Source organism: Tachysurus vachellii, chromosome 1 (assembly GCF_030014155.1).
Source record: "Tachysurus vachellii isolate PV-2020 chromosome 1, HZAU_Pvac_v1, whole genome shotgun sequence".
Taxonomy (NCBI): domain Eukaryota; kingdom Metazoa; phylum Chordata; class Actinopteri; order Siluriformes; family Bagridae; genus Tachysurus; species Tachysurus vachellii.
Window position 1 is genome coordinate 35,710,604 of NC_083460.1, and position 27,741 is coordinate 35,738,344.

At 38.3% G+C, this 27,741-nt stretch overlaps 1 protein-coding gene across 1 annotated transcript; it reads left to right on the plus strand.

Moving 5' to 3' along the window:
- The first annotated feature begins 77 nt into the window (after positions 1 to 77).
- Positions 78 to 27,396, plus strand: nid1a (nidogen 1a). Its single transcript, XM_060884822.1, has 20 exons — positions 78 to 351; positions 7,921 to 8,223; positions 8,370 to 8,599; positions 8,702 to 9,141; positions 9,269 to 9,406; positions 9,489 to 9,740; positions 10,851 to 11,051; positions 11,168 to 11,398; positions 13,181 to 13,318; positions 15,856 to 15,984; positions 16,142 to 16,285; positions 17,383 to 17,508; positions 19,781 to 20,017; positions 20,432 to 20,592; positions 22,911 to 23,037; positions 23,544 to 23,715; positions 23,921 to 24,078; positions 24,160 to 24,283; positions 25,068 to 25,180; positions 25,623 to 27,396. Exons 1-20 carry the CDS (start codon positions 142 to 144, stop codon positions 25,742 to 25,744), a joined length of 3,756 nt encoding a protein of 1,251 aa, XP_060740805.1. The 5' UTR covers positions 78 to 141; the 3' UTR covers positions 25,745 to 27,396.
- The last annotated feature ends 345 nt before the right edge of the window (positions 27,397 to 27,741 follow it).

Sequence of the window (27,741 nt, forward strand, 5' to 3'; positions counted from 1 at the left end):
TGTTATTAACCACGCCCACTTGTGTTTTTGTTTTGTAGCCCCGCCTACTTTTTCGCTATTCCGCGCGTGAACTTTCGTCCGGTCCCAGAGTCCGTTAGGTGGAAAGCGGGTTGGTGCGCGCGTGTGTGTAGAGTTGTAGCGATGGCGTCCTGTGCGCGCGCTGTGTGGCTCGGAGTGAAGCTGCTCTGTATCGTAGGCTCGGTGTCGGTTCACTGCGCGAGCCGAAGCGACCTGTTTAAATACGGTGCTCAGTTTGGAGATCAGACTCTGCAGCCCGGAACCGACCAGACTCAACTAGTCCTCTTAGCCAAAACTGTCTACTTCTTCAATGAGGAGTTTAAAAAAGTTTACGTGAGTTGTTTTTATTGCACTTTTACTTGCCTTACTCAAATAAACGTGTTCATCTTTTTATAGTATTTTCTTAGAATTAAATAAAGATTTAAATATTTTTGGAAAAAAATAAATATTAAACATGCAATTAAGCACCAAATTCGAATCAGAAAAGTATTGATACTATTTACTACTGTGACGACTAATATGTATTATTATTATTATTATTATTATTATTATTATTATTATTATTATTGTTATTATTATTGGGATTATTATTATTTTTTTAAATTATTTGTATTAGTAGTATTGGTATTATTATTATTATTATTATTATTTTATTTTTATTTTTTTATTATTTTCTTGTTGTATTTGTACTGTTTTCAGTTCTGCAGGTAAATTCTGGTCAATTCAGGAGAGAAAATAAAAAGAGTCAATAATAGGTCTAGATGGTTTAGAACTAAAGGGTGAATGTGACATTTGACACAACTTTTACACATGGGCCAAAACAAATGTTTTGTACACTTGAACATTGGTCATGTTGTGCACTTTGATAATTCGATCCTTTTCAAATTTGTGTTGGCGCTGTGTAGATGTAGGAGCTTTGATTTTATACTTTATTCATGATACCACTTAACACATCAGTAATTCCAAGCAGAAAATCTCAACAGTGCCAGAGGCCTAATAGCCAATGTACCAGGTCAGAACTGGCACGGATTGACTGATTACGGTCCTGTGAGGCCCCTGGGTCCAGGCCTCGGACACGGACACGCACGTATAAACATAGGCTATAAAATATGCTTCAGCGGTCAGAGTGCTGGGGGATCTGAGGACATTCAGCAGGACTTTATTGGTTACGCATACTTACTATGAATATTTGAGTTTTTTGTCCGTATTAGGACATTAAAAATGTTTGCTCTTGTAATTAGTCAAAAGAAAAAAAAATGCAGACTATCCACAAATTTGCTGCTTTATGGAATTGATGGTCTCGTTAAACAGACCAGATGAACTGATCTGTTGTGTCACTATTAAGAAAACACCATTCAGAGCTCTTTTGTCTGTCTGTGTTGAACAGTGAGAACCAGAAAGGATTCTGCTGCTCTTAAATACTTTCACATGTGTATTGATCAAAGGAGTGAATGTGCTTTGTGGTCACATACAGGATCTTTCAGATTGCTTCTTTCTCCCGCCTTCTCAGCTCCAGATGTTCATGGATCAAATATCATCTACTACATGCATCATAAGGCCTCTGTAATCTCTTGACTTTGTGTGGAATGACGTACTTGCACGCCATTGTGCAACATTAAATTCTCTCTCTCTCTCTCTCTCTCTCTCTCTCTCTCTCTCTCTCTCTCTCTCACACCTCGCTCTCTCTTTCTCTTATGAAAATGTAAATATTACAACAAAAGGGACTAAATATTTATTGTCAGTGCGAGTCCATTCAAAAGGCAGTCATTACTGTGAATTTAAACTGAAGCTGTTTGTTCTGGAGCATGAGGATTTAATGGGACGGGTCTTTCTTCCTAGCCTTCCCTTTTTGTGTTCATTGCGTGTGCTGAAAATGTTCAACCCCCCAATTAAAAAGTCTTTAACGCATTTTATTTTTCATACAATTTGGGCTCAATTATATTCTAGTAACGACCAAAGGAAATGTAAATTGCTACAATATTTATTTTAGGTTTAATGGCCTGGGTATGATGATTATAATACCTTATTTGGTTGTGTTCTCACATTTGAAGGAATAATTTACTTCAGAATGTATAATTTGAAAGAATTTTTTTTGTTTGTTCCCACACAAGCCCTAATGAAGATAGCTTTAGCACGTCCGTCGCATTTTTTTGACTGTTGTTTGATTCTTATCTGAACAACCCTGTTCCCTCAGCATTTCACAATGCTTTAACTACTCTTCTGTTTTGTCCTGGAGTGAATACATAAACATTTCCCTCCCCTCTCCACACTCTTAATTATCTCTTTTTCTCTTTGTGACCTTGCTATTGTTTGGGCTAAAGACACAGAGACAAGCTCCCATCCGTCTCCTTTGTTGGTCCCCTGTGTGGAAAACCTGATTGTGTGAATCAGTTCAACTCAGCTGGGAGTTAAGCACAACTAATTCACATTTACTTACTTTTTTTCGATTGGACCCTCAGACAGTAACAATTACATCCTTCACATAAACAATGTCATATCCTTGTTATCAGAACATCTCTTTTAACCTCTGATTCAGCGGGTTGTTGAGTCTTGGCTCTGGCTGTCTAGCCTTTTTCGCCCACTTTGTTGATACAACCCCTGTAAATAAAATATCCCCATAAAACTGCTGGTGGTTTTATGGTGTGTTCATGGATTGCAGAATCTGTGGTGAGTTTTGTTTATGAAGGAAAAAGATCCATATTTGATTCATTAAGAGATTTAGGATTGAAGATGCTGATCTGGGATCAGATTTTCATTGGGGTTGGCATTTGTAAACAAAGTTAATGGTACATGATGACGGCTGCAGTAAATGTCCGTCTAAGCTAGATCCCACTAGCTAATTCTTTTCAGCTCTGTAACGAATGTTGGGTTGCAACATATTGCGAGCTAGCTAATTAACTGTGTTAACAGACTTCAGGAAATGAACAAGTATACAATGTTTATTGTCTTGAAACAGATTTTTTTAATATGGCACATTGTGTTTGCCTGCTCAGCAAAAAGCCAGTAACTTGTTGGCTGGTGTTTTTGGTTAGAATCTTGTCTTAGGTTACATCACATGTAAAATATATTCAGGATCTTTATGATCGTTCAATATGTTTACCCTTGAGGTTAACAGAAAAGGGCTGTTAACCTCAACTTCTTTGTGGTGTTTCCTCATAGTTGTGTTTTCCTGATTTTAAAAAACATTATCCATGAACACTAATGAATCCAACTAGTTACAATTGAACATATACTTAATGTGTCTACTCGAGATGTTCAACTAGATTTGTTCACCCCTGCACCAGTTTGCAAGAGTGAATCCTAATGTTTTTTCTCCGGGACTCGTGAAACTGCTCACCTCTTTGGTATACATGAGCTCACAGATTGGCTAGTGTCCGGGTGAGAGGAAAGCCAGACGGTCAAATGCTAAATTTTGTCTCCTCAGTAAACAAAATGATGTGGACTGTGCAGCATAAGCAGTAACTGATTAAGCAGATTAAGCACTTAGCAAAGTTTGGAAGGCCTTCCCATAAGAGAGAAAAAAATTGGTAGTGCATTTTGTTAAAGTTTTTGTGATTTATTTCAGAATTTAGAGGCTTGTGTGTAGAGCAAACAGTCATTCATAACTACAATCCATGTTTATGGTTAGAAATTTTAGCTTATTTGCCCCATTTGCCCTGATGGATTTGGTCTTTGCTAGTTTCCATTAGCTAGTTTTGCCCCATTATAGATTAATGTTCATGTGTTTAAAAATGTCATTAATTTTACTTCCTTTTAGTGGGCTTGTATCGTTTATCCTTTATTTTATATGTTTTGTTGAATTTTTCTGATTTAAAGATGCCTTGTGACATTTTTAAAAATCCGCTGTATAGAAAAAGTTAAAGGATTTGAGCTCTCCTTCTGAATAAAAGTGTTTTAGTTGTTGGCAGAAAGGTGACACTATACTTTTCCGGCCCTCTTTAGGGCACTGTTTAGTTTGCTTTGAGGACTTCTTCCTGTTCAGCTGAGGGGTGCTTACTTTCATCAAAGAATGTTTGCGTAGTCATGGTCGGGGTCAAGATGTCCAGTCAATCCGACGTTAAATCCCTTCTATAAGAGGCTCACCTGCATGATACCTGCATGAGTCAGGAATTTATTTGCCAGAGTGATTACAATTGCATGGGCAGCATGAATGTCTTTGGGAAGTGTTGACTGAGAATTAAGCAGTGGGTTTAGACTTTGCTGTGTGTTAGTGGTTTGTTGACTCGGGTTCATTTCCCCCTGCAGTTCACACAGTCGTGCTCTCTCAGCACAAAACCTCTCCTTTCTTTTCTCAACGCTGTTCTCTGCTTGCTCAGGTCGAGGTCGTGTTGCTTTAGCGAGTTCCTGTGCACCCGACCCTTTCAGCTGGCTTTTGATATCGGCCTACAGGTTCATGGGTCCACCTCCCCCACAGGGCACAGAGGGGTGGGGGTTTGATTAGATTGCTCGGGGTTGAATTCCTCTTATTTGGAAGGACAGCATTCAGAGGGTTATGTAGGGAAAACATGACAAGACATGCTTATCAACAAAAGGGTCAACGTACCACCCTGTAGGTCGTTATCTTCCATTAACAGCATGTTTTAAAGTGTTTTATTCCTCTTATACCATCATTAATTACAGCTGAGGTTTTTTGATGAATTTTTTTGAATCACATTTGTATCTGTTTATAATTACATTTATAGTTGTTGAACATTAGAAAGTTAAAAGGTTTTCTCCAGATTATCACTTGCATTACAGCAGCTAAAGTCATGTCTTGATGTTGATCTCCCTGCATATTGATTATACAGGCTTTTATTTTTTATTATTGATTATTATTAGGCTGAAATTATAGATTACATCAAGTGTCTGCTATGTAATTTACTGAACTGAATGAGTTGATACTGGAAATGTGTTAATATAAAACTGAGATTTAAATTATAGCCATCAGAGCTTAGTTCTGCATCACAAAGCTGATCCGAGCAGGATATTTCCTGTCTTTCCGTTTAAACGTGTGTTTAGCCTTTAATAAGTATCTCTCTTATGATTTGCATCACTATTTTGCACTCTCGCTAAATTGCACTAAACAGGGCTTTCTTAACATATATTATTTCCATGTGACCCAGACCCACTCTAAAGTTGGCTGTAAAGTCAAATGTTCTCGTCTTTTTCCAGCTGCCATTGTCGTTCAGGCATGTCATAGACATGAAAGACCTCCTGAAGACAGAAGACTTCTGTCACTCTAAGGTTTATTATGCCTGCAGTCTATAATCTGGATCACTTTAGATTGCAACTGGAATAAAGACTGTGTGCCGAATTGGAGGTTTTTACACAGTGTATTTGTGATTATCAAGCAGTAGCTCAAAAATCAGAAGTTTTTGTTTCAAAAATCTCAAAAATCTCCTTGTTGTTTCTGGGAAGTGTTTTATTCCTCTTACACCACTCCGTTTTGCCAGATTATTTTATTCATTAAAGAATGACACGTATACACCCATTTATAGTTACATTTAATGTTATAAAAAAAAGAATAGACTTTAGTTCTCTAATCACTTATATCATGTTCTAACCGTTGTAAACTTTCATTCACTTACATACTCTTAAAATAAGATAAAAATACGCGACTTGTTACCAACTGATGATAAAACACAGTGTTCTCCATCCTAAACAATTCATGTCCGTCGAAAACGTTGGATGAGCAGACTGAAAAACTTCCTTATACGATAGATAAATAAATGTCTCCTTACAGAAAATGTCAAAATATCAATGGATATACGTTTTTCTCTGTTAAATAACAGCTTATTTGAATCCATTTATATTAGCCTGAAATACTGTGAGAGAAAATCAACTTCTAGTGACCAATCAGATTTAAGGATTCAACCCTGCTGTGTTTTTTTCCACATCAAAGCTGTGTTTTTCCTTCCCATTATTTTATTCATGCATTTATTAAGAAACATAGCAGTAATTGGATCCCTGGGGATGTATTAAAGGAACAAACATTTCAACCTGTTTTGATGTTTTTGTACAATGAACTGCAGTAATGAACTGAAATGCCAGAGATTAACAGAGCTCCCTGTGGTGTTCTCAGCGTATGTACACACTGTACACATTTCACACAGGCAGTAATGTAAACAGGGAAATTATAAAACACCCTATAAGGCCTGTAGTTTTCACTAAGATCACACACAGGCAACTGTGAATGTTTTATGGCATCAGATAAAACTCTGCATCATGGATACAGAGCTTTATCTGCATCGTGTCTCAATACAAGCAAATGTTTATGCTAATCCTATAAGTCCAGAGTCATTACGTCTTTAGCAGTCTCCATTTCACCTTAAGGCTGTTTTTAATTGACAGAAAAATTGAATTTAATATCAGTTTATCCTTTACATTCCAATGAACTGGCCTCTTTTTTGATGTAATCTTCTGCTTTAATCTTGTTAAAGACATCACAGAGTGTCCTGAGTAAAAGAGTTTTTGCAGAGAGCTTTGCAGAGTATCTTGTGTAATAGACCAGGCCATGCTTAAATCTAATAAGTTGGTAAAATAGTAAATGCCATTTCACAAATGCAGTTTAACTGTACACTGAAGTAGATCGGGAAATCAGACTGTTGTTATTCATGTGTATGGAACTCCACATAATGTCATAAAACCAGTCATTTTATCATATTTATCTGTATATTATGTTCATAGCACATATATATTCACCTGTATATTATATTCATAGTACGTACACATCTGTAAATTACTGTTTATAGCAATAGCCATATATTTTGTTACATCCTTCTGTAAATTTCAGTTATAATTATAGTCATCTGTATATTATGTTCATAGTATACACGCATCTGTAAATCACTTCATATTACCATTTTATTTAACTTATTTAACTTAACTAAGTCTTGTAAAAACTGTATATCCTGCATTTGCTACTATTGCACTCTGGTTAGACCTAAACTGCATTTCGTTGCCTTGTACTTGTACATGTGTAATGACAATAAAGTTGAATCTAATCTAATCTAATTTTATCAATAAAAAACAACACAATAGGTGAAAGATTTATACACACGTGATACTAAAATGTATTGTTGCCAAATCTGTATGTATAAATGTTGTTGTAATTCATGTCTCTTGTAACTACAGTATTTCTATTATTGATTTCAATTCAGTTACTTAAATGAATTCTTTGTTTAGGAAAACACATGGTGAACATTATCTTTTGTCATACATTTGTATTTACATTCATAGCATTTGGCAGAGCCTGTTATAAAAAGTGCAATGAATACATCAGTACTGGTTCACTAGGTTGCAGACAAATAATACCATTAGTCTGAAACTCTGTTGGGAGGAAATACAGCAAAAATACAGCAACATTCATTTGACTTGATGTACATTGGTGATAAGACCAACAGTGTATTCCGTATTCAGTAGCATTTATCCATAGCAAGTTCCGGTGTTGCAGAAAATGACAGGTTAAAGCCGTATAAATAAATAATAGCTACTGCTACTAAACTAATAAAGCTAATAAATGTTACTGTTATGAGAAAATAATGAATGACATATTGGTATGGTGCAGATAGACATGAAGTGAAGGGTGTTACTCGATAATGCGTTAATTTGCTTTAGACCACAGTAATTTGTCAACATTTACAAGGTTAAGTTAATTAAAGCATGAATGATTAGCAGAACTACTGTTCTATCTGATGAACAGATTCAAGAGTTCATCATTGCTGTGGTGAGTGAAATAACTCTGTTCTGAACGGTAGAATAAAGAAAAGAATGATGTACATTTTTTAGCATAACTCTCAGTCCCTATACTGTGTCAAGTATATACATACTAGATGGCTGTATTTGAATTCTGTCTCATCTTCAGTTTTCTCTCATTCTGAAGCTGGGGTTTTGACTGAGTCAGGTTTTATCTTTCCTTGGCAGGTCAACACCAATGGCTTTGTCTCAGTGGCTAACCCTCCAGCTCAGTCAGCGTATCTGGGGAAGATGCCCGCTACCTTTGGCATCATTGCAGCTTTCCTTGGAGATCTGGACACAAGTGACGGAGTCGGAAATGTCTACTTCAGGCAGGACAACAGTGCAGAATTTTTGCAGAGAATTGGTGACCGAATAAGCCAGGCTTTTCCAGAAGACGTCAAGCATGAGCTGAATCATGCCTTTGTTGTGACCTGGGAGAATGTAGCAGCTCATGGAGCACCAGAACGAGGAGATGGTTCTCCTAAAAAAGCAAGTCCTTGAACACTTAATTTTGACTTTTCTTTTGTCAGCTCTAGAAGAATGCATTAATCTACATGCCTTTCTTCATGCTATGCATTTAATTTTCATGCAAATATTTAGTTAATTATAACTAAACTTTATTTCTATTTTTGCAGGGAAACACTTTCCAGCTTGTCTTAGCATCTGCACAATCGCACACCTTTGCTATCCTTCTCTACCCAAAAGACGACATGCATTACTTCACCACTCCTGTAGGGGGTGACAGTCAGGCCGTTGAGGCTGGTTTCAGCAGGGGTCAGATTCAAGGCTGGTTCACGACTTCACAAGGTCCTTATTATCGCATCCCCTCTAATGTCAAGAACACTGACATCAGACAACTCACAGAGTAAGTGTTAATCCTGAGAGGTTTCATGATTCTAAGATAAAACAAGACTGAACGTCAGATGCATGAAATACGTGAGCTTACGATTATTGTCCTCCTCCTCAGATTAACAAATTCTGGCACCCCTGGTGTGTGGGTTTACAAGATTGGCTCCTCCTACGCTTTCACTGATATTCAACCTGGCCATGTCACCACTGTAGAAACTTTAGAAACACAGAGTGTGTTTGGCTGGGAAGCTACTGAAAACCCAGAGCTAAATTACTCTGGAAGGGATGACTTCACAGAGGATACATCCTATGTAACAAAAACAAGGCCACCAGAAATAATCATACCAGAAAACATCCCACAGGAGCCAAACGTACCAGAAACAACATTTCTAAAATTGGAAGAGACTGTGAGCCGAGATGAGTCTCGACCAACGTACGTCCACCAGCCTGTTCAGGATAACAACCCACATGGTGCCTACCCATTACCTCGGGGACCCAGGCCAGTCAACCCGCAGGTGGTAGTTGTGGATGATCTTGATGAAGAAATAAATGTTAATGGTAAGATATTAAGTGGTAAGATCTGCTAAATGCTTGCAATCCTGCTGTATACTGAATAAATTAACATTCATACTTAGTTTTTCACATTTTAAATTTGACAAACTTGTTGGTCCTTCTACTTTTGCAGTGTTTTCTTATTATGAGAGGTGTGTCAACAACAGACACAAGTGCTCTAGCTTTGCAGATTGCCGAGATTACGACACAGGTTACTGCTGTCACTGTAGGCCTGGCTTTTACGGCAACGGGAAGGATTGTGTCGCTGAGGGTACGCTCATCTCCTTACTTTTACTCGATTCAATCAGATTCATTTGAGAAGCACTGACAGAACTTTGATGCTCCATCAACAGGAAAACCGCAGAGGATGAATGGGAAAGTGAATGGCAGAATCTCCATCGGCAGCTCGAATTCCCCGGTCGAGTTCTCTAACAACGACTTGCACTCGTATGTGGTAGTGAATGACGGACGAGCTTACGTCGCCATCAGCAACATCCCAGCCAGCGTCGGTCACTCCCTGCAGCCTCTCGCCTCGCTCGGAGGGATCATAGGCTGGGCCTTTGCCCTGGAGCAGCCAGGATATGAGAACGGCTTCAGCATTATTGGTAAGAGATAACCATATAATGTAAATAAGCCTATGTAGACTACTGTTCAAACTTTGGGCGGATTTTTAAATAGTATTTAAGACACTTTTTAATTGGGCCTATGAGACATCTAAGCCAATAAATTAATGCTCATGTAAAAATGTTATCAGATTTTTTTCATAGTAAATAATACATACCATAAGTAGATTACTTAAACTGTATCTAGGATAACATTTTCCATTATTTTCCTAAATGTATAATCCTCTGCTCTCACAGAATCCCAGTATATCATTTTTGCTAAAGTCTTTTTCTAGCATTATCTAGCGATTACTACATTTTTTAGCATTATCTGTGTTGCCTCACTTCCCTTACATGTTTAAATTGACAATTCTTAAAAGATTATTTGACAATTATTAAAAGATTATTTGATGAAGTAGATGGCGTTACATAAATATAGCATAGAATATCATCCAGCCTAAAATGCATGCTTTCATAGTTACATTTAAACATGCTTATGTATTAACAGGAGTATTATTTGGCATACAATTTTATGTGGTATGATTTTAGAGCTGTGATATTTTTTCTGTTTTGGTATTGTTGGAGTTCAGCCTTTCACACTATACTATTTTAATAGACCGGTTGGCTATTGATAATGGACAGTATAATGCCCCACTAGGTTCTGTGTTAAGCCTAAGTTTTTTTTTTGTGTAATTTCTGTCCAGCCCCTTAGGCATGGAATTTGCAAACATAATGTTTTCAGTATTTATTATAGTATATAGTTTATAGTTTTACTGAACTAATGATAAAAGTTTATATATCAATTTGCCAAGATCCAACAGCATAAATATGCAAAATGGATTCTGTTCAAACACACTTCCTATTACAAAGGCAGATAAGACTGACTGCCACTGCCTCAAATTCTCTTCATTCCTCACTGCTGTTTATATCCCAAATCAAGGTACCTATTTCATTCTCTATTCCTAAGCACAAAGCTTTCAAAACGCTTCCATCTGTCTCCTCATCACTCAAAACCAGGTTTCTTCAAAGTGAAAGCACATGTCTGAGGTCATGCCTTAAATTATACCTCTGATATCTCTGATCTTCTGGCTTTTTTTGCCCCTCTGCCCACAGGAGGAGTTTTCACTCGCCAGGCTGAGGTGACTTTTCAGCCAGGCGGAGAGAAACTCATCATCAACCAGGAGTTCAAAGGAATCGATGAGCATGACCACCTAGTGGTGAGTACTCATCTGGAGGGCAGGATCCCAGAAGTCTCTCCTGGTGCCACTGTTCACATCGACCCCTATGTCGAGATCTACCAATACGCCAGCAACTGTAAGTCAGGCTTTTAAAGCTTGTGCTCAGATAGTCTCACTTCCATGGCAGTAATTTGAAGAATGCAAAAAGTAATGTGTTTGTATCCTCTCTTTCTTGCTCTTTTCACACCTCAGTGGTTACATCCTCCTCTACACGGGAATACACAGTAAGCCCCCTTAATGGTCCAGCCAAGACCTTGAGCTACTTCTGGAGGCAGAGGATTACGTTCCAAATCTGTCCGCACGCTGAATCCATTCGCTCTGTACCATCCAGCCAGCAGCTCAGTGTGGACCAGGTGTTCGTCATGTACGACTCGGACAACCAGCTCATCCGCTACGCTATGAGCAACAAGGTCGGCCCTGTCAGTAAGTAGTTATATTTTTGAATTCTATTGGATTTTAAGGGTTATAACAGGTTTCCTGTCCAAGAAAGATGCTCATATTGCAGTATTGCATGGTTTGATCATTGCTAGTGCGTTGTATTTTGGAGTGTCAATCTTCATTAAGCAACTTTGGCTGTTTGTCAAAATAATGTATATTAGATATATATTAACCCTTTTTACCAGTACACCGATAAGCTGGTGCAGCCCACCAGCTTATCAGACATTTTCCATAAGTATAAACAAATCAATTGTTTTATCACTGCAAGTCTGTAGGAATGCAAGACATATGTAAGTATTGGATATATCTGGGTTTGAGTGTGTGTGTGTGTGTATGTATGTGTGTGTGTAGGCGGGTGAGCTCAAGACACCATAGGGGTAAGTTTCTGGGTGCAGGGCAGGTTATGTAAACAGGCCTAGCTCAGCTGGAGTTTACAGCTAGAGAAGGACAAATATCTGTGAAGTGTTTCCTGTCAGGCCGAGATCTCACTTCAAACGCTAATGAGCAGCTGTCTCTCGGCCCAGCGACATGTCTGCTCTCAGCCCCGGGGAGTCTGCTAGCCTTGTGATGCTTAAACAGCAGTTTGAGGCTGCGATGTGAGCAATGTCTTCAGAGTGAAAATGGTACTTCAACCAGAAATAAATGAATGTCAATAAGTGGTTTAGTTTCTGTGGGCAATGCTGAAGTGGATAAATTATTCATCAAATAACATACAATAGAGCATTCAGAGTCAGTGCTGATGTCGAGGAGGATTTGAAGATAAAAACAAGGAGTTTGACTTGCCATTTGCTCACACTGATGTTGTGGAAAGTAAGAATTAAAGATTAACTCCCGCAAGTTTTATGAAAAGTATAACAAAAAGTGATCTTAAATGGTCTAATTAGGATATTTTCTGCTATTTCCTTAATTTGTAACTTATTACAAAGCTGCTGTACACATGGCTGTGGTTTAGGACCATCCTTAAGTGTGTGTCTTTTATTTATTTGTTGTTTAACTTTTATCATATTACTTTGTTTTTCTTGTTCATTTAGCTGATATAATGACAACTAGAACTAGTATAACCGACTGCTAAAATCACTCAATTAACTTTATGCAACCTAGAACATGTACTTGTCAGAGTTACTTTATTAAATGCAGCCCTGAAAGAAAGACATCACTTTCATTCAATCAAGAATTAGCGTTTATTTATCTTATTTATTTTTAGGTGTTGTGCGTTTGCAAAGCGATCTGGAATGCCATTTAAAATAGAAATAAAACATATTTTATAAAAGTATTTGCTCCTTGGATGCCGAAAAGGGGATGTGGTAGCTCAGTGGTTAAGGTGTTGGACCACTTGACTACAGATGATGATGATGATCCATTTGTGCTTTCCTACATAACACAAAGCCATTTGAATACTTGCTGAAACACATCAGTTTCCAAAACTTAAATTTTCATGTCTCTCTTTACTCTGTCCAAAAAGCAGGTTTCAGAATGAAGTCATGCAAAAATAGCATTTTCTATAGCAAATAATGTGAATATTGCCCAGCCGTACTCTCACATATCTATGCAGCAGGCAGCCATTAACTTCTCACAGGAATAACAACAATACAGAACCCACAAGCACATTAAGATTGACATGGATTAAAGGATCAAACCAAAACGAGTGAAATATTGTGGAATTAATCACATTACTGCTTTCTAATAGTTTATATAGTCATGTCGGCAGAGACGGCACTGATCTTGAGCTTCAGATTGGCTTGAAACAAAGATGCACTTTATTTTCAGGTGGAACCCCACAGCAGAACCCGTGTTATACTGGAAGACATGGATGTGACACCAATGCAGCCTGCCATCCTGGAGAGGGAAACCGGTTCACATGCGAGTGCGCTACAGGCTTCAGAGGCGACGGACGCACATGCTACGGTGAGCTTTTAACATCTAACATATAACCAACAAGTATTCTGGCTTTCCTAAAAATCACTGTCATTTATAAATACAACAAAACCAACGGGTTTGTGTTGTACATTACATGAGCTTATTTAGAATATAGTGTAAAAGGGGTCCCTGTACAAACGTTTAACAATAATTTCTGGCTCAAGTCAGCATCTAATGCTGGAATTAAATCAGGTACTGTCACGTGAAAAGCCTGGACATGATGGGACAGTGATGACAGCTAAAAGACCAGAGTTTACAGAGTACACAGCTGTCAACTGATGATGGAAAAGGAACTAGCATCAAGTTAAAAATATTCTGCTTGTTTGTTTGTGGTTCATTCATTCTCCTTCACTAACTGCTTTATCTCAGTTCAGGGTTACACTGACATTTAACGTTGCTATTATTAGATTCTTTGTGTGTCCAGATTTGTACCAAATCTACTGGCAACAGCATCCATCCATAAAAATAGCTCTTATATGCTGCTGATGCTACAGTATGTCTGGGTTTAGATGTATTTATAGTAAACACAGCTGGAGTATTTTTAGAGTCTGATCAGAAGTGGGGCACGCACCCAAATAATTATACAAAAGTACGTCAACATTTGTAGGGAGGTCCGATCCAGGAAGAATATTTCCAATTCTGGTGACTTTTATAAATTAACTTTCTTTCTTTCTTTCCTTACTGCTTGCTTGCTTGTTTTCTTCCTTCCTTCCATCCATCCATCTTGTTTTCTTCATTCCATCCATCCATTCATCCTTCCCTCCGTCCCGCCGTGAATTACATGTTTTTCCGTGAGGGAAGTAAATAACTATCCCCCTAAATAAAAAAAAAAAACACTACAAATAGCTTTCATTGATTAGGATCACAATTGTTAAGGATTTTCAACAAAGGATAAATCTCATTGTTTGTGTGGCCAAATTAAAAGACATTAGCAGGCAATTCTTTTAGCAGATAACAAGCTAACATTATCGTTATCCAATCTGCCAAAAAAAATTAGGATTGGAAAACTGGATGTTTTTATTCAACTAAAAACACAAATTCCTACATACTGCACATTAACACAGTGATAAAGAGTTCAGCTTCCTCAGGCCTCAGCTACAATGTCGTATTATAAATTATCATCTGACTGCAGGTCGACATTTCCACAGAGAACGTTTCGGGAGGAGGGGCACAGTGAGGGGCGGAGCACAGTGAGGGGCAGGGCACAGTGAGGGGCGGGGCTTATGAATGAAGAGGATGTGCGAGATATTTTTGCTTCTACTGTTGTTACAATCAGCCTTTATGTTTTAAATAATTTAAATGATAATGTCCAGTGAATATTAAAGTCTGTTTAATTTTCAGACTGATTTACTGTAATCTACGTCATTAGGAAATAATTTAGCAGGAAACTCTCACTGGTGGTCGAACAACACCAATGGATGTAGCACGAAAACCTGATATATGTCGTAATTTATTAGGAAAAACTTTATCACTTTTCTTCTGCATCTCTTTATTATAAATAAAGCTGTATATAATGATAGCTGAGCGCTAATAGGTTTTATTTATGTTATTTACACATTTTTGGACTTAAAGTGACAATATTTTTTCTAATGTTAGAAATCATGGAATTTTCTTCTTGTGTAAATGCTCCTGAGAATAATTTATTACATGTTCCTATTCAGTTGGATAAACAAGGCCCTGTGTTCAAAATATTTAATTGTTTAGTTTAATGTCTTAGGAGCAGAGTTAGAACCTGACACCTTTCTGTTGTCTTTGGTTTCCAGGAATAACTGTAACCAACATCTATCAGTATATAACTATCAGTCACAAGCTTCTGTGTCTTTATTAAGTATTTTATGAGGATGTTTTAAATCTGGTTTCTCAACACAATGCATAATTCGACTGGTCTGATGCAGTTCCTAGATCGCTGATTTAATCCTGAGCTTTTTTTTTATTCCTGCTATGTCCTTTCTGAAATACACATGAATGATCTATTGGTGCCATCACCCATTCATAAAAATATACATATATATGTATACATCATTGTGAATGTAGGAATTGATGCCCAGAATAAAGTCAGTTCAGTTGTTGTGGCCATGACAGACCCTGTGCCCGGTGTTTCCTGGACTCCAGGGTGAAGGAGGCTGTTGGAACATTAATATGAAAAGCTGATTTTTATCATAGCATGTGTTTTTTCCATTTGAACTTTTTCCTCCCTTTTTATTTTCCTCCCCTTGTGTCCTTCATAAATTACCTTTCAAGCTAACTGTGACAAAAACAAATAGATGGCTAGAAAAACAGGACTTCTGTTATTTCACCCTTCGCACATGTTTATCTTAATCTCAGAGATGACAGAATATTGTTCATTAAACTGGGCCGGTATTTGTTTACAGACTTCTCGTTGTCTTCTAACTACATACATGTCATATTTGTTCAAATGGAAATTACCACCAAATTGTTAGTGCGAATGGATTGTATTTTTGTTAGGGGAATTTAAAACAGTGTTCCACTTAAAATAGTTTCCCTTAATCTTCCTTATCTCTTAGATATTGATGAATGTGCAGAGACCCCACAGATCTGTGGTGCTCACACCGTCTGTAATAATCATCCTGGGACTTTCCGATGCGAGTGTATAGACGGCTTCCAGTTCGGCGACGATGGCCGCACCTGCGTCCGTAAGTGCAGCAAATAGTCCGTGTTACTCTGTGTGTGTGTGTATTTTCTCATCTTACAAACAACTACAGGAAATCTGATGGCTGCTTAAATAAGCTAGACAGGAAGTAGCTTGCTCATTCCTGTCTCAACAGTGCGTCTGTGTTTTTTCCTTTGTAGAAGTGCACCACGACATCGATCACTGTCAGAGGGGGACACACAACTGTGACATCACTGAACGTGCCCGCTGCACCTACACTGGCAGATCTGAGTACATCTGCTCCTGTGTGCCTGGCTTTACAGGAGATGGCAGAGCGTGCCATGGTAGGGTGTCTGCTTGCAATATGCAACAGCTGTGTGCAATATGTGTGCTTGATACAAAGTTTTACACAACAACTGGCTGATAAAAAAAAGTAGGACACACAACTTTAGGTAATGAATCACGCTCTCTGCAATGGAAATAAGCAAGAACAAGTGGGTATGTAGTTAAATTCATCCTAAATGTTATAAAACAAAAAGGTTTTCAGAATGAACCAGGTCAGTTTTGCGCCCGGGTCTTCTTTTGCTGAAAAAGTACATCGTCAAAGGCACTATGTTAATACCATCAAAATTGAACAATTGATATTGAGTTATCATTATCAGGGAATTTATTCGAGTGCAATGGAGCTGAAAATCTCTGAGTATATGTAAGAATGTGTTATGGCAGATACTAGCAGTTCCTTCCTGCAATACAGACACACAGCTCTGTGTTTTGGATCCACATGAATACTATTTACTGTATTATATACAAGAACTCTGCATTGCTGTGTTAACCAGAGTGCAGTGAATAGAGCTAGAAAAAAAATAATGCTTAGAATAAATATTAAATGAAAGCAGTTGTTAGTAGTGGACTTTTGTAGACTGTCCTTTTTTTTTAAGCCATTTGTAGCAAACGCGCTCACTAATCTGTGTGCCTATCAGTGCAGTAATACATGGTCCTGAAGCCATCAGGGCTTTATATGGTATGCATCCAAGCTCCAGTGGGAAAGGAAATGCTCCGACCTCAGGCCCCACAGCTGTGCTCTTTTTTTTCCCCTCCACATCCCCCTTTCCTTTCCTCATTTCAGCACTCGTCGCTGTAGTAAAACTGCTTTTGGACATGAAATCGTCTCACATCCATGGTGAAATCACAACTCTACAGAGCAGAGTCTTCATGGTTTACACAAACTGTGTTACAAAATGAAATTCCTGTATAAGCCCTTGGGAATGCAATGCGAGCTCAAGGATGTTTTAACAGATGTCCTCTGATTGTCTTTGCATTGCATGTGGCGTTTCAATTGACCAGGAAATAAACGCGATGCTGCAGTGAAGTGTTTGCATCTGGAAACTTGCACATTGTTTATACAGCCTTTACTTTACTTTTTTCTCGTTGTGTTTTTCAGATATTGACGAGTGTCAAACTTCAAGTTGCCATAGAGACGCTGTCTGCCACAACACACAGGGCTCTTTTATCTGTCAGTGCAACGCTGGTTTCTACGGTGATGGCTTCAGCTGCACAGCTGATTCAGGTAGGAATGGTGTGTCTGTGTGTCAAGAGAGAGAGTGAGAGAGAGAGAATGAGAGAGAATGAATGAGTGAGAGAGAGAGAGAGTGAATGAGTGAGAGTGAATGAGTGAGAGTGAATGAGTGAGAGAGAGTGAGCGAATGAGTGAGAGAGAGTGAGAGAGAGTGAGCGAATGAGTGAGAGAGAGTGAGCGAATGAGTGAGAGAGAGTGAGCGAATGAGTGAGAGAGAGAGTGAATGAGTGAGAGAGAGTGAATGAGTGAGAGAGAGTGAATGAGTGAGTGAGCTAGAGAGAGGCTTAAAGAGCCAGAAAAATTGGACTTCTCTCAGATTTCCAGTAGGAACTTCTATTGCAAAAACCCAAACAGGATTCACAGGGTAAGAATAAGAGCGTACAGTTACAATTCATTTATACCGATAACATCATGGATAAACATCCGTAAATAATGAGGCTCTGTGCATCTGGAAAAACGAGACCACACCAAAGCCTGGAGGGAATATAGGCTGCTTTCCTGCCTCTTTACTGGTCTGGGATTGGTTTCAGTTGGTTTCCTCTAACTGTGTTTCTGGGTCACTGTAAGTATCATGAGTTGATGACAAAATATTTTTGCAGTTTCAGTGATTTTCCACCAGTTCTCACAGAAGAATACAAAATTGTTGGCACTGTTATGAACAGCTGTGTGCAGTTGTTCTGGAAAATGATCCATTGTGTCTTGTCCTCCTGGAATTGAGATGTTTACCAATATCATGACCGTTGACCTGTCAGCCCACTTTTAGACTTGCGCATAGTATTAGTTTAACTTTTATGATGATATGTGTACACCCAGCGGAGGTTTAACGCTTTGCTGCGAACCAACAAAATACACACTTCCAAAGAAGCCCGGATAAGTCAGATCGACTTCACTGCTATATACGTCTTCACTGAAGATGCAGGTGTTTTATTGGCTGAAGGTCATGTGACATGCCTTAGTAAAGAGAGGGCAGATGGCAGGAACAAATATTTTAGTTTTACATGCAACAATAGTCACAATTATTAGCAATTTAGTCAAATTATAGAAATTGACTGAATCTTATAACAAAAAATGTAATACCTGAAGACGTTAACATTTAAATTTTGGGGTTTATTCGTTGTATACAAGTACACGATGGAGAAGAAGCTGTGCCAAAACAAAATGGTTTATCATGATGAAGGAAAATGCAAAATGTAACACAAACCATACAGTCGATGATCAAAACACTCCCTAAGGCAGCAGGGGCTCAGTGCTGAAAATGTTATACTGACTGGAAGGTCGTGACTTCAACTCTAAGCACTGCCAGGCTACCAGTGTTGGGCCCTCGAGCAAGGCCCTTAATGTAGAACTGCTCAGTTGTATAAATGAGAAAATGTTAGTCACTCTGGATAAGGGCATAAAATGTAAAAAATGCTTTCTCTGTACTCAAAAACAATCAGCAGTTGTTGCTTTTCAAGAATGAAATGCTTCACTATGCCTTACTACACTGCTTGTTGGCTGCACCATCTCTTATTGTACAAGGAAGGGTTTTTAATGGTGTGATTGATTTTTGCCCTGGCAAGTGATCTCTATAGTGTAACCGGATCATACTATGAACATTACATAACTCTTAAAATCTATAAACACCAACATCAAATAAGACATGCTTCTATTCTATTAAAAACATTTTAATATCATGGGTGATTTGATTTAAATCACAAATAAAACCAGTTTAATTGTTGCTATGTTCTGACACATATGTCAGGACTCGTTTGCTCTGAGACGTGTTTTTTCAGTGCTGGTATTTCCACAATGTCGCCTTGAGAATTACCTTGCGGTTTTCTTGTTTTTTTGTTTTGTTTTGTTTTGTTTTTTCATCTTATTTATAACTCCTCATGCAAGAGACATTTATTCTTTTCTGTTTTCCTTTTTGTGTTCAATCTGGTGTTGCTGTGCTGAAGTCTGTGTATTTAATCAGGTCTTATGCATGTACCGTATTTCTTTTTACCCTTGTTGATTTCCCACATATTGCTCTGTTTTTTGTAAACTGTAAGGAGTACGATGCAGACTGTTAGGAAAATGGTTGTGTTGGGATCGGTCCGTGGTGTACCACAGAATGTAGGGTGTAATCGGGCAACTATTTCAAAGCCTCTACACATTTCTCTCTATAATCTTACTCATCTGCATGACTAATTCTTTCATTGTGTCTGCTCACCATTTTTCCTTTGCTTGTTTATTTTTCTTAAAGCACCCTATAGTAAAGTTTTTTCATGTGTGTATGCTTTAGTGCGTGAGAAGACCGAATGTGAGCAACATAGAGAGACAGCCTTGGCAGAATCGTCTTCCGGTGGATATTCTTTTTTCCGGCCACGCCCATCCGTGGGCCAGTACATCCCCACATGTGACCACAATGGAGAGTATACGCCTATGCAGTGCCACGACAGCATCGGTCAGTGCTGGTGTGTGTACCCCAGTGGCCAGGAGATTGCTGGAACCAGAACTGAACCAGGAAGCAGACCCACATGTAAGCACAGAATTGGGGACAAACACGCACATGCACACACAGACACACACACTATCAAGAACTTCTTGTTTCATGCTCAGTTGTATAAGTTCAATGTTAAATTTTTGTCATCTGTGGGCCACTGACTGTTTTTTCCATGTCTTCAGTGTGCATGTGTATTTTAAGTGTTTTTGAAAATCTGTTTAGGTTACATTTGACACAAACGCATATTTGATATAGATAATATGCATATTTTATATATGTTTATGACACCTTGTCATTAGAAAAGAGCTTGCATTACTGCCATGCTTCATTTCTAGGGAAAAAGTAGCAAAGCACTTGTACAGGATTTAAATTTGAGAATTTTTTGAGAATTTGTAATACAGTGCTGCTTTTGTCATCCACTACGTTCATTATTTTGTTTCCCGCATCTAGGTACGGGTCATGTACCCGTTGGCCCCACCACCAGGCCAGATGTCAGACCACCACCTCCAGGAGCTAATCTTTTGTTTGCCCAGAATGGCAAAATTGATCACATTCCACTGGATGGCAGCAAAATGAACAAAGAGGAGACTAAGACAATGCTGCATCTGCCAGTGAGTTTCAACAGCTTTAAGAATTTATTGGGGTTTCCCGAAGTGACAGAAATCCACTTCTGCCATAATGTGGCAAATCAGTTTGTTTTTTTCAGGATTGTATTGCCACAAACAACAAGCTTTTGAAATCCTAGATTGGACACATATCTGATGAGATATTCATGTGACATGAACGAGAACTGCACTGAATGGGATTTTTTCTTATTTACATACACATTTACCTCTGCTGTCTCCATCTCCTGTGCCTGTAGAGAAAAGCAGCAATAGAGGATGTAGAAATTGGTGGTTTACTTGATATTTTGGAAATTTCTGAAATTGAATTGTGTTAAAAAAACAATTGAAGTGCAGCTGCATTTTAGGCATTTCAGGGGATGTTTAAATTAAAGGCACATTTGGATCACTTGTTATAATTGTGAACTGGAAAGCTACATAGATCAAATCTGAGCAAACGACATCAGAAGTGCGCAAAGAAGCATGAACGTCAACATAGTGGTTATTTTTTATATGTGGCTACAAATGAAGGTAAAGAAATACTTTATTGTCATTGTATACAGAATTTAGTGTCAACTCTCAGACAGCAGTGAGGACATTTAAACATCGTACTCATGGAATTTACATTTAGATGTTTAAACAGAGGAATTAGGAATAAATAAAGGGACTACACAGTAAACATATACAGGATTGCACATAAATGTAGTTAGAAACATATTGCACACTGTATATAGAACTTAATTGTCAGTGTGGACAAAGTGAACTGGATAGAAATTAGTAAATAAGTCAATAAGTATTTAAATGTATTAATTTGTATATTTCTGGCCACAGGTTAAGATTGTGGCTGTCAAGAACTGAACTTATGGCGGCTTTTGTATTTTGAGACACGACACAGAAATGTATGGAAATGTCAGGAACCTAAACAAGAACATGACTGCTTATAATTCACTTGGATATTGAATATTAATAATATTGCACTTCAGTCATTGAATGATGTGTAAAGACACTTGGAGTCCTTGGAATTGTGTCATGGGTACACCGTAAACCCATATCATATCATTTAAACCATTTGTGCTAAATGAATAACTGGTGGTCATGTGTGACATTCCCACGTCTTATTAAATCACAGGCTCAGGTTACACACTTTATGGCCACTCACAAACACTCCATAAGTTTCTTCCTTCAAGTTTCTATTTTTTCCGCCCATGTTGAAGCAGAACCCGCTCAGCCCTGCTTCTTTTCCTTTAAGGAAACACACGAGGCTTGTCTTTCAATAGAAGGGTGTGGGGTCAGCTTGCAGGAAGAGAAACTTACAGGCAGTAAAGGAGTCTAGAAATTACATGATCTATGTCTGTGTATGTGCTCTGAACCAGAAATGATTATAATTTGCAAGAATTTTTCAACATTCAATCAACTAAAAGTGTGTTAACGCGTCTCTAGCAACTGTCATTTTTTATGACCTGAACATTGACATATGATCATTAAAGTTGTTAAGGTCTAACGATTTACTTAAAATGTTGGGGGTCACACAGGGTTGTACTTTTAAAGTCACCTCATCAGTCATTATCTCCATATCACACTTAAAATAAATGTCCTTTTTTTATTTCGTTGATTTTCAGGAAATTCGGATGATGTAACTTCTTTTTCCATATGTGACATTTATTATAATTTTATATTATATTTTATTTTAATATTTCAAATATGAATACACTTACTGCTGATCTAAAAGGTTAAACATGGCAAAATGTTAGATACAAGATTAAGCCAAAAATTATGGTTTTAATTTATTCACCTGAAACACGCATCTAGATTGCTGTGAAGGACTTTACACCTGTGTTGAAATGTCATTGTTGAAAACTAATGACACCCCAGCACTGGAACTGGCCACATTCTGCGTATTGCTTATCCATTTCTCTTCAGTTCCTCACTTCCTGTACAAATCTGGCCTCCATTATCGCAACACACATTCTTTATTGGTTTTGGTTTTATGATACCAAGTTTAAAACAGAAACCTCAACAGTTCTTGGTGTATCTATAACCGCCAGGCTGAATCATTTGGCCGATTTTGTCTTGACCATTTTGGTTGACCAAAATGGCAGTGAATTTCTAACACCCATGCTGGAATAACTTAAGTTCCTTTCACACAGACTAGCTATTCTGTGGTCACCTTACAATAGCCATGCAGGTCAGGATTTATTTATTTTTGTTAATCTGAAGTTAGAGAAACAAACTCATATTACATAATTTAGCAAATGTAGTAGATTAACCGAATGTGTGTTTTGAAGTAATAAGGCTAATGAAGCTTGTGATATTGATGTGTTCTGCAGGATACGGTGGTGATCGCTGTGGCATATGACTGCATGGACAAGATGGTGTACTGGAGTGACATCACACAGCCGTCCATCAGCAGAGCCAGCGTTCAGGGAGGCCAGCCCACGGCCGTCATCACAAAAGGTCACTGATTTATTCACATTCAACACAGAAGAGTAAAAAAGGTTGTTTGTATAAAACAAATTCACTCAAATTCCCTCCAGAAACGTGGCATTTACAGCAACGACCCCTCCCCCGCTGGTAAATTACAAACACATATTTTCTACCATGGAGAAATTTGAGCTTTTATTGCACTTTTCCTTTTTTTCCCTAATGGTCTTGTTGCAAATATGTTAATTACGGATAATATTTATGATCCAAATCTTGGCAGTTATTTTGGGTTCATGCTACAGCACCACCAAGACACCGTTATTAGGACTATAAACAAGTCCCTTAACCACTAACAAGCAGGGATATGTGAAGAAACGAATGCCACTGTGCTATAGTGTATATGTGACCAATAAGAGATCGCTTAGGCTTCGTATAGATTTATTTGAAGACAGTTCATATTTCAGATCATGTGTTTTAATAAGTTGGTATGGCAGCTATAGATTCCTCTGAAGATATGTTCGGTCTTTTCATGTTAACAGATTTAGGAAGTCCTGAAGGACTAGCGATCGACCACCTGTCTCGAAACATGTACTGGACAGATTCCGGTCATGACCAGATCGAGGTGTCTACACTAGATGGACAGCATCGACGTGTGCTCTTTGACACTGACCTCGTAAACCCCAGGGCCATCATCGCTGACCCGGTCAATGGGTAGGTTCAAATGGCTGTAACATCTGAAACATATGTTGTGTGATTTTCTGTGTGTCATATTATCGTAAACATTCACTACATTTAATGAAAGATTCAATAGAAATAAAGATTCAATAGATTCCACAGTTCTAACTCTGTGTCTAACAAAGTGAATGACCAAAGCATTATCTCTTGTTCCATATCTCTTTTTCGTTCCTTCTCACAGACGTCTATACTGGGCAGACTGGAATAGAGACAGCCCTAAGATTGAGATGTCCAACATGGACGGTACAGACAGGACTGTACTTGTGAAAGATGATCTAGAACTCCCAAATGGACTGTCCTTTGATCCTCATACCAGACAGCTGTGCTGGGCAGATGCAGGTTGGTGATTTCATTCTATTTTTTTATTTATTTTTTACCAGACATTAACCTTGAGTAATAATTCGAGTGTGTATGTTGCAGGGACCCGTACGGTGGAGTGCATTAACCCGTACACTCGGGTGAGGAGAAAGGTGGTGGAGGGACTGCAGTACCCATTCGGCATTGTCTCCTATGGAAGAAACCTTTACTATACCGACTGGAGAAGGTACAGATTCACAAAAAAGACCTTTTTTTCTTAGACACATTGATCATTAGTTGATTCCATTTTATTGTGAGCCACGTATATCTGTGTAATATGAGCAAAAAGAATGTGTTATAGTGGTAATAAGTAAAACATAAACATAATGGGAGATACTACTAATAATCAAGAGAATTAATCAACGGCACTGTGGTGTGATGGAGCCTTTTCTGTAACTGTACATCTTGAAGTGTTTTAAACCTTACATAAAAGTGCGTGTTTCCAAACACTGAATATTCAAAAGCATTTAAATGAAACTTATTACAGCTGTCAGCGCTAGGCTGGAGCTGAAGCATTACTATGTTTACAGCATTTGGTAGACACCCTTATCCAGAGCGACATACATTTTTATCTCATTTTATACAACTAAACAGTTGACATCCCCTAATTATGCAGTTATGCACTTACTGTATGTCTGATTGTCATTTTTCAGAAGAGAATTCTCAGAATCAATAGATGTTGTTGTTTTTTCTTATTTTTCTTAACGCATATCCTTATTAGATGTCTAATGATAACGTGCTGTTTCACTGGCATGACTGCGCCGAACAAAGGAAACATTCGGACTCATCTGAATGGTGGCTCTCATGTCAGTGCCGACCTCACTGGAATTCTGTTTGCTCGCACTGGAATGTGCTGCTTCACTTGACCTATAACCCCCAGATCAGTGACCCTCCACCTCGACTGCTCAGTTAATGCTGCTTTATATGGTCATGGCTGAATGTTTGTGTGTGTGTCTATGTTGCCTTTCTAGGCAAGCTGTGGTGTCTGTGGACAATGTAGCAGGGAAAGAGCTGGATGAGTTCCTGCCTCAGAAGAGATCGCGCCTGTACGGCATCACCACCTCGTACCCACAATGCCCTCAAGGTACAGATCTTTCAATTTTTATTAAGCAGACACTGATTCTCAAGGCCAAAAAGTGTATTTTTCTCCAAACACTGATCCAGTTCTGCTGTTTTATGAAGCATCATAAAAAGAAATTCAAAATATATGTCAAAAAGCAGAGGTATGATTACCACCCAGTATCCTCTTATAAATCAGCGGTTTTTCAATGATGATGATTTTTAATTTATTCATGAAAGACTTTTAGATAGTATTTGTTTGTAATTAGTCTTAGTTTGTAAATGTTAAATCAACATTGTTAGGAATTTTGTTAAATAACAACACATCCGTTTATAACACAACTGTTGGTTATTATAACAGCGCATCTTGTCGTGTTGTACTCCTTACATAATAATGTGACACTGTTTTTGACCTGCCTAGTCCATACAGTACATGTGTTAATTCCATGATTGCACTTTTCTGGCAGCTGAAAGAAACTACTGCTCAAGCAATAATGGTGGATGCTCACACTTATGTCTGCTGCGGCCAGGCGGCTTCACCTGCCGCTGCCCTGATGCTCCGGACTCCACGTGCACCGAGAGAGCTTGAATGACGGACATGCAGGTGTCACCAAGATGGGACTAAGCAACACATGTGACACATGATTGAAGAGAAAAAACATTGTGTATTGTTATTAGGGAGAGACGATCTGTTTCCTATCAGCCGCTAAACCTCGCCCCATCATTAAAGTCCTGGGACACTGCAGATGATGTGATGTAGTAATATGTGAAAGAAAAATAAATAAAGTTAGACATGGATACGAGTCCAGTATAAACTGGAGGATGAGGAGATCTCAGGATAAAATGAGAGGTAGAAAAGACCACAGAGAGATGGGATGGACTGCAGAAGAAAGAAGGAGTGAATATGGTGCTTTTCAAACTGTGACCAAAAGGGAGGTTTAGGGGTCCGTGAGCTGGGGCAAGAAGGTCAAAACTGGTCCATTTTGCATCAAAGGTCTTGTTGATTTTTGAATGATTAAAATCTTTATAATTTCAAATTAGTGTCCTGTTAACTGGTTATGTGGCAATAACTGTAGTGACATCATCATGTGTGAAAGTCTTAAGTCATGTGGAGACAAAATATAGCCATACACCTGCATTTTAGCTAGCAAGTTAACTCCACGTTTAATTTGTTTTTCTGTGTTTATATGACTGTATATGGGGTGTGGGGTGGATGGGATGGGATAGATATTCTCATTATATGAATTATTTACATACATCAATATAATAGTTACAATTATGTTCCAGTTTTGTTCTTAGATTACCACTTTTTAATTGTAAAGCAAATGTTAGATATAGAGTCACTGTTTAAAAAAAACAACAAATAAACAACCCAAATATTTTTTGTTAAAGAAAAGGAAACGATGAAATTTACACACTTTCCCTAAACCCCACTTCCTCACCAAAGTCTAGTCCATCAGCCAAGATAAGTTTCTGTTCTCATACAAGCTCGATTTCTATTATTCTTAACATTCCCTAAAGGAACTAGAAAATAAATAACAAACCACAAACAACCTACTTCACAGAAAGAGGCCATTAAACGATGGTAGATAACAGACCTTTCTGCTTCATTCATCATTGAAACTCTTTAGTAACTTGATGGAATTTAGACAGCGTTTGCCAATCCACTGTTTATTAAAGAGCACCTCAGGCTCGACTCATAGCTCATAATGTGTCTTTTATAAACTTTTGTAAGCTTCAGGATCTGAATTTGATTGGCCACTGGAAACCAAATCAACTTTATGGAGCAAGAAAGAGTCTATTTTTAAAAAGAGAAAAGAAAAAACGTGCAGAGTAAGAAATTAAAAAATGTGTCATGAGTGACACACATTGTTATACTAATAGCAGTAAACTTTTCTACGTGATATCATCATTAGCCTCAGAGTACATTTTAGATACCAGACATGTCTTTGGTTACTGACCACACTTGAGGTAAATGGGAAAGCGTGTTCATTTCATTATTGTTTACAAGCTTTAAGCTCGATGCTGTGGTGCTGTCCATCTGGATCGAGCACTGCTGGAGAGTGTGTTGGCCTTCCTGACCTCATCCACCATATGGGGCTTCACACACTCACCATTTATGCATTAGATAAAGTTGCAATGTACATGTTGATTATGCAGCTGGGGAGAAGAGGTGGAAAATTTCCATTTTCATTTCCAAATCGTACAGCTGTCTAATAAAAAATCGGCCTTTTTTATAGACTGACGGGCGTTGTATTTATTTTCAATGATCTTGATTGCGTGTTTTAAAGGTCTGTGCCAGTGACTGTGATGACACCGTGTGTAATTTCATGAGAACCATGTGGAACAGGAGGAAGGAGTGTGTTTGATGACCGGCAGCTGCAGGAGCATGAACAGTGTGCTTTCTATCCTTGCTTTATGTGTACTGTAGATGTGTTGAAAAGCACCGTGTATAGCACAGCTGCTTTGATTCTACTCCTTATCCATCCAAGAACTATAACTCAGCCCAGGCCATATGTTTCTGCTCAGCCTGCCACATATGAATGTACACTACAACCCATGGGAATTAACTTCCTCTTCAGAAGA